The sequence below is a fragment of the Polistes canadensis genome, unplaced genomic scaffold (genome assembly GCF_001313835.1).
Source record: "Polistes canadensis isolate GaletaPanama2010 unplaced genomic scaffold, ASM131383v1 scaffold_266, whole genome shotgun sequence".
Lineage (NCBI taxonomy): Eukaryota > Metazoa > Arthropoda > Insecta > Hymenoptera > Vespidae > Polistes > Polistes canadensis.
Window position 1 is genome coordinate 186,912 of NW_014569813.1, and position 8,754 is coordinate 195,665.

Below are 8,754 nucleotides of genomic sequence, written 5' to 3' on the forward strand. Positions count from 1 at the left end.
ATTATAGATATATTATTAGTATATATAATATATGCTTATCTTTATAGCATATATTATATGCTTTTAAAGATAAGATATCTGAACTTTGATTTTTTGTTACTAATTTTAATTGATGAATTGTCTCGTTAATATACCCATTTTTAATTTGATTATTTATTCGTGAATTTATAAAAATCTATTGTTAAATTATCAATGCTATTTTCGGACGATTAATTTGAAATAATTTAGTTAATCGTAATATAATAACTAAAATTTTCTCATTAAGTTGTATCAAGCTGTGCAATTTACAACGTGTTTCGTTCATTCTTTCTTACTCGCGAATTGCAATATAAAGTTAAGTTTATAATGAATTTCGCATTGGCAACGTGTCCAGCACGTAGACCACTTTTGTCGATTGACCATTCCTGTGCATAGTAACTTGTTCCTTCGATGCATTAGATTGGAACTTTAACGAGGTACTGCTACGATCACCGTCATACAATTTACAAGGAAACCAGGAAACTAACAAGTCTTTAGATCAATGATTTGCACCTTAAATCGTACATTTTAAGATTCTACTTGTTTATCTTATTATTTTCGATACAATTATCCTATGGTTTTTTTGTCTTCTTTTTCTTATTTCTTAATTTTGTTCATTGCGTAAGCGGACTAATTAATTTCTGTGTGCAAAATTCAATTTTAATATTATTAAATAAATGATTAAATAACTTATATCAAAGATTTTGTTGATTTATCAATTCGTAATAGTAATTGTGTCTTGGAACAAATTTGATTATATCATATTTTACAAAAATATATATCCGAGAGAAGAGTAAATGAAAAAAATTCGTTTAAATCGTTCGATTAGAAAAGAAAATTCTCGTTCACGTACATGTGTACACGTGAATTATCAATACAAAGTTACACAGATAGTTGGGATTGTAATAACGGAGGCGTGAGTTTTTTTTTTTTTCTCTCTCTCTTCCTCATAAAGATTAACACAAGAAATTACATTGCCATATTCTCGGAGGCCTTGACATTTAAACATCATCCGGTCTCGCAAATTTATTTCCACGTATCGAGAGAATCGATTGAAAATACTTTTTTTCTTTTGAGTTATAACTTTGAATCTTTAAAAAGAACGACATTTTTATGCATCCCGAATTCGTAATCCGATTTAAGGGATGTTTCGTTTCATTTTTCTAACATAAAATAAAAAATTGAAAAATCAGAAAAAAAATAAAAAGAAAAAAGAATAGAAAACTAGAAAAAAAAGATATATTCTCTTGAAAATATATTTTATAAGAATTCGAATCTCGATATAAATATATGGGCGAATGAAGCAAGTAAAGCCGACCCTGGGAGCACTTTCAATCCACTCGTCTGGTTTTGCTGCACGGTAAAAGGGGGTCGGGTACGTATAAGTGTAACCCTGGACAAAAAAAATCGATCTGCCACACCTCGTTTGATACGGAACACGGTGCATTCGAACCGGTGTGCGACTCCCTTCAAATGCATATGTGTGTTTGTGTGTGTTATTCACGCATACACACGCACAAACACATGCATGTCTCTCACTTTCTGTATACGGATGTGTATAAGTGCAAGTATGATGCACGCATCATAATAGTATGCATTAACAGAAAGGTTCTTAACAGTAAGGTGATATCGGATTAGGTATAAACTCTAGATTACTATGCTATTAAGTACTAGAATCGTCTAGTTTATTATTTCAAAGGAATATCGTATTTTTTTCTTCATTTCGTATTATGTTCGCAGCCATGAATTGCAGACGTGCGATTGGCCACGTAACGTTGGCTGTCCAGAAGGTGGTTTGGTCAACAAGGAGATCGATGAGGATCCGTTGTTAGAAAGGTATGACCTTCGAAGGGACAATTTTTAATCAAACTTACTCTTATAAATACATATATATATATATATAACGTAACAATATTTCATTGTTAACCCTTCTTTGCATGATTTTTTCTTTTTTTTTTTAAAATAAATCAGGGTGATGTAATTAATGCTCTAGATCAGGGCTTCTTAAACTTTTGTCATTCACGAGACCCCATTTATGATTGCGAGTTTCTTGACGACCCCATTTATGATTGCGAGTTTCTTGACGACCCCATTTATGATTGCGAGTTTCTTGACGACCCCATACAAATATTACTGCTGTCGGTGGAGATAGCTCAAAACCTTCAACAAATGCACGTGTCTAGACGCTGCAAGTCCACTGTATTCCGCCAATTCTAGTAATGTTATAAAATGGTATATATCAATATTTGACATTAAAATCTCTCGCGACCCCAGAATTTTGCTACGCGAACCCATTTGGGATCGCGACCCATAGTTTAAGAAACCCTGCTCTAGATTAAAGGAAAAATATTTAAACAAAATCCTAGTGCTATTTTTTGACAACTGCGTTTTGTTGTACGCAATAGTCGTTTAAAAAGTTGCCAGCAACAAGAAATATACAGTAGAAGGGTTTTGAGTACCTTTTTTTGTTGACTAAATATTATGATTGAAATTTCCATCATCATGCAAAGAAGGGTTAACAATCCAACAAAAATGTTACCCAATTTTCTTTCTCCCATATAACTTTTACACTTTTTAATTACAATTGATTGCATTCAAGTTTATTAACCAAAGTAATCGTGCACACAATAAGTCATTGAGACATAGTCTAGTGACGTCATCGTCATCATCATCATTGTATAGCATCATTTATATATATATATATATATATATATACTTGTCTATTTATTCGAAAACTTTCCCACCGTTTTATTATTAAATCGGTCATCGTTCATGATAGAATATCGCAATTTTACGCTTAATTACGAGCAGGTAATTATCGATAAAGTTCCTCCGATCACTGGATAATCGAAATAACGCCACAACTTTTCCCACGGATTCCCACCACAACAAGCGTGGAAACTAAACAAAATTCTTTTCCATCGGATAATAGAAGAAACTATTTCATCGATCTTGATTATTCTCGAACGGACGTCCTCGATCCGATCATTCCGATTGATTTTGTTTTCAGTTCTATTTCACGTAACATTGCGAAATAATTTTATTCGTACTTCACCCACGTAGTAAAAGTCAAAGTAAAAGAATACAAAAATAAAAAAATAAGATATGGAATGTAGAATGAAATAAGGTGAAGAAAAAGGAAGACGAAGGTGAAATAGTTCGATTAGAGAGAGACAGAGAGAGGTGGAAATAAAATCTGAGGGAAGGAGAAGGATATTCGAAGGGTGGGAGGGAGGGTGGTAGGTAGAAATCGGAGAAAGGAAAACAACTATCGCGATAGTACGATTCGTTGGCTTGATAATTCCTGTCTGCCTACCCTGGTCAAATATTTCCAATCTCCTTGGCTCACCTAATCTATCCTACCTCGTATTACCCTAACTCGCGTGCCTAAATGATTGGAATTACGATACACGTGGGTAGAACAAGGCTTTCAACTTGTTTATAAGCAAATATTAGATTAACCAAGGCTACCCCCCTTCTTCCATCGTGTTGCTTTTCTTTTTTATTATTTTTTTATCAACGAACATTCCATTCGAGTTACGAATAAATGTTTAGAATTGTCGAATGATTTTCTACTTTTTGAATTTTGTCGATATAAATTATTATTATAATAATTCGTACTCATATTTAATTGCCAATCCAATATATTTTCTCTTTCTTTTTGGGAAAAATTTGTCACGGTTAAATCGAACGATTTTTCGGCACTATTTTTATAATTACGAGAGAGAAAAAAAAAAGATTGTTTTTTTTTTTTTGGATAGAAAAGAGAAAGAGATGGATATAAAGAAAGTTGGATGTTAAGTTTGAAATCTTGTTTTAATTTCCGGTTAACTTTTTCTCTATCGATCATTTCTTTTTTCCCATTGCAAACTATTCCATTTTGCACCGTTCAACTAACTAAGATTCGTTTTTCTTATTCTCTCGCGTAAACGTTGCTGCCCGTAGTCGGCATAACCCAAGTGTCCCGTTGTGCAACGAGTTAAGCAACAAGAACTCAATGGGCATTCATTAAAGTATTGTATAGGAGAGTTAAACGTCGGGGAATCGATTTCTCCATTTCTAACAACTCACCCCCTTCCTTTTACATTTGACTTTATTCCGGGTGCCAAAGATAGAATACCGCGACCGTGAGAAATTCAATTAGAATTTCATTTTATTTTTTTTGCAAATTATTGAATAAATTAATCATATAGGTCTACGAAAATCGAATCGTTGCAACAGCAACAACAACAGCAACAACAACAGCAGCAACAGCAACAACAGCATCAACAACAGCATCAACCTGTGCAAAGACCAATCCAAAGGCAACCGGTTTTGGTTACTTCAACAGCTTCCCCAGCACCTCAGACCACCGAACGACAATACCGTCAACGACAACAAGTTAGAAATTATCCCGAGGATGATTACGAACCACCTAGCGAAATTGAAAGTGACAGACAGCAACGTGTCTACAGAGGACAACCTTCGACAATAGGACAAGTGCAACGTGACCGTGATGGACTTCGTAGAAACATCATTTCTGTGAGTATTAACTTTTCCGGAAATGATAGAAAGAAAGAGAAAGAGAGAGACACAAATAAAGATGAAAAAGGATGAAAGAAACTAAAGGTTCAACGAAGTAATTGGTTTTTCATTTTCTTTTTTTTATCGTTAATCACAGGAAAGAGAAAAGGACAGTCTGGTGAATGCACGCGTTCAAGCGGAATCTCATTACAGGTATCGTAAAAGTCATCATTTTTATTAATCGATCTACGTATGACCGTGATTTTTTTCTCCCTAACATATAATATTTTTTTATAAATGAATAATGAATATTTTGAAGTATCTTTAATGATTAAGTTGCTTTTTAATTTTTTTTTAAGTAAGAGCTTTAATGATTGAGTTGCTTAAGAAGTCCCAATAAAGGGACGAAACGTCCAACTCAATTAAATTAAGTTCTACTTCTATTCATGTCCAAGTTCCCTATGAAATTTGATCATTTTGAAGTAACTTTTCGATTCATGTTTTTTTTTTTTTAGGACACAAGTACCTTCAACGGAATCATCTAGAATTGCTAAAACATTGGCATCTACGGCAGCACCGATCATATCGAAATCATATTACCATGATCCTGATCAAAGTTATCCATATTACACGATTTATGAAGATGACGTTTCAATGTATAAAGATGATGGTAAAGTATTCGTTCGATTGGATAATATTATTGATAATGATATTCGAATAAATGATAAAAAAGAAAATGTTCTGTTCGCGTCATAATGATCACGTGTTGTCGTTAATGTTCTTAAGGAGAACCCCCACCCCCCACCCCTTCCTTCCTTGACATTATCAAACCCGAAGAATTTCTTTTCGCAATGACCATGACTTTTCTCACATTTAGATTACAATCAGTACACGGTTAACCAAACGGTACCACTGCAACAACCTAACGTGAAAATTAGCGAAGTTAGCACGAAGCAATATCCACAAAAATCGAAAAAAGTTAGTGTCAATGACGCGGATAGATATCATTTGAATCACGATGTTACCGCACAAGATTATGACATTTATGAGAATCAGGTAAGAAGACAAGTATCGGAAGATATTTTGACCCTTTAATCTATTTTCTCGTATTATTCATTATTCATTTATTATCTCCTTTTTATTTTTATTTTTTAGGCTCAATTAAATAAAAATAGATTCAGAATTTCGGAAGGACAATCACCTTTAAGGTAAAATATATTAGAAATTAATTGTTTTTGTGTAATGCGTTTAAATGAAATTATTAAACGTGTCAGATACACACACGTATATATATATTCGTATCATCAACATTAGAAATAACCGAATTGTTTGACTCGTTTAATTAAACATTCAATTAATTTCTTACACCTGACTATTTATACAGGACGAACGTTGTTAGCCATCCTGTGGTCCACGTAACAACTCCCAATGCCATCGTTGATACATTTGTTCCATTGACGACTACCACTCAAACACCTACGACAAGTGCTAGGCCTTATACTGTTAGTGTTTCAAGGTATGTTTTACAACGCAACAAAATATATTAGAATTAGTAGAATGTGTTGTCTGCAACTTTCGAAATAATGATCTACATCTAATAGACATACATTATAAATATTTATATATGCGTGTTTGGTGAGATAAAATATTCATATTTACGATTAAAATTATAATGAATTATCTCTCTTGCAATATATTTTCGTTTATGTTAATCTATTTTCATTGCAATATTGGCAATGTATAATAAAACGATCAGTCTGATGATAAATTGAAAGTTAAATAGAAGATCCGAGTGATATCAATCGGATCCCCATGTGATCTATGTAATCTAGATCAACGAAAATGAATACCATAGTATTTTAAAGGGCCCCGTTGGCTGACTGAGACCCGATTTCGCTTACACGCATAATGGCCTCAGCAAAAATGATTCCTCGCTTTTACTCACTTTCTCCAGCGGGGAACAAAGAACGTATACATACGTCTTACGAATTTGATATTAACTATCTAAATATATATATTTTTTTTTTTATTATATTACAGTCGAGGTCGTCCCCAACAAATCAACCGAGGTACTGCACCACCGTAAGTTAATCTATCAGGTTTCTTATTAATTATTCTATCGATCGTTACACTCCCATCGTAATATTAATTATTTCGAAATAGTGAAGTCGTCGAATGATTGCATTGAAAGGAGAGAAAAAAAAAATAAAATAAAAGAAATAATTATTCTCTTCATACGAGCAGTGAAATTCAATTACGAAAGAATAACTCGTTAGCAACGAGTACTTTAATCCACCTTCTCGTCGATAATGAAAGTAACGTCGCGAGATCCTTCCTTCGGGTATCAACGGAAATGCATACCGTGAAAATAACCGATGTAGAAACTATGAGAAAGATAAGAAGTTGTTTTACCAAGTGAAAATAATTGTTCAAATATATCATGAGATATAATCGAGTATATTTCGAGTATTTAACCCTTAATCTATTATCATTAGTTGAGAAAAAAATGACTATCTCTGATCTATCATTATAGAAAATTACACTTAGAAAAAAAAGAGTAATTAGAAATTTGGAATTAAAAACAAAAAAAAGTGTTAATTAATAATTATTTATCTAACTATCCCATCGCAACATTTTTTCTTCGCCATATAATTTTCATTTAATGACAGAATAGTAATACGAAGACCCTTTTTTTTTAATTGCATTTCTTTTTCTCCCCTATCATTTTGTTTTGTTATATCTTATACACGTTGACGTAATTTTATATCTATATAAAATATATATAAAAATATATAAAAATAAAACGATAATATATATAAAAAAAATATATTAAAAATAAGATATAAATAAAATTTATATCTATATAAAATATATCTTAATTATATAATTATATATAATTAAAAAAAAAAAGAAAAAAAAGAAAAAAAAAAAAAGAATTAATAATAGTCAAAATTCTTTCAGTCGTTCACGACCAACGTTGAAACCATCGACGGAGATTGTTTCGAAGGCACAGGAATTCATCGATATCTATAGATTCCCACCGGTTAGACCAGCTCCGATTTATCCGACACCTCAGGTCGATAAGCCAGCTGCAAAATGCCGAAGGGATGTTTGTCTACTTCCGGATTGCAGCTGCGGAGGCGCTGACATTCCAGGTATGCGCCCACTTTCGTCCTTACCTTTGATGATTCTATAGTTACTACTATGTAGATAGAATACCAATACTAGTATCTTCATATGAAATTGTCACTATTCTTCTAAAGCAAAGTTTTGCATTCATATATCTTTTAATCCTTTGTCATACAAACAAAAAATTGAATTCGATATGCAACAAAAATATCATTTAATTTGATTGCATTAAAATTATACACCACAAACCTAAAAACATAATGAAGTATTTACATTGTTCGAAATATTCTTTTATGAAATTTATATAGAACATTATAACGATGAATAATAAACTAGCAGTTTTGTGTGTACTATATAAGAAAAATGGTGTTCCCTAGATATCGTTGTATGCTAAAGGATTAAAAAATAAATGTAATACTTAAAGCTGGAATTTATGTAGAATAATAGATTCATGAGGATACATTTTCGAGGGCTAGGATCGTGTTTAACTTTCTGAAACGTGACGTAATAAGTCGTCGCGCTACGAATGTTAAGTTTGACGATCGGTTTTAGCGGTCGCCATGACTTTCTCCGATTCTAACGTTACATATACACGTTATATAGTGCGTTCGAAAGTGAAACAGATCCGCGTCGTGCGAGTAGGATATATAAACATACACATATATAGATATATATATATATATATATATAGATATAATGCACCGGCCGATGTATTGCACACGAGCGATGCCCTTCGAAATTGAAAGCTTTCAGCGCGAGACTGAGTGATATATTATTTTTTTTTTCTTTCTTTTATTTTACTTTTAACTAATCTGAAAGCGAAGTGGTAACGATCTCTAATGATCTCTTAGCTCGAATGACTTTTATATATGCGCGCCTATATTAATTCGATATACATATAATATTATTTCCTTTTWCATTTTCTATTTTATTAATACCGTTCTCATATAAAAAAAAGGAACAAACAAAAGAGAAAAATAATTAATTCATTGATTCATTTCAAAAGATAAATAATATCGGAATTATATATACCCCTAGAGACTGATAGATTATCGAAACAAATAAAAAAAAAAGCATGAACATAAAAATGAAATAATTATCGGA

At 32.2% G+C, this 8,754-nt stretch overlaps 1 protein-coding gene across 1 annotated transcript in view; it reads left to right on the plus strand.

Moving 5' to 3' along the window:
* Window positions 1-8,754, plus strand: part of LOC106790879 — a 66,753-nt gene that overhangs the window by 49,989 nt on the left and 8,010 nt on the right. Inside the window, exons 3-11 of the mRNA XM_014756111.1 lie at window positions 1,759-1,854; window positions 4,212-4,539; window positions 4,679-4,734; window positions 5,037-5,191; window positions 5,399-5,577; window positions 5,677-5,729; window positions 5,906-6,037; window positions 6,562-6,603; window positions 7,483-7,676. Coding sequence (XP_014611597.1) covers window positions 1,759-1,854; window positions 4,212-4,539; window positions 4,679-4,734; window positions 5,037-5,191; window positions 5,399-5,577; window positions 5,677-5,729; window positions 5,906-6,037; window positions 6,562-6,603; window positions 7,483-7,676 — 1,235 coding nt within the window. The remainder of the gene's footprint in view (window positions 1-1,758; window positions 1,855-4,211; window positions 4,540-4,678; window positions 4,735-5,036; window positions 5,192-5,398; window positions 5,578-5,676; window positions 5,730-5,905; window positions 6,038-6,561; window positions 6,604-7,482; window positions 7,677-8,754) is intronic.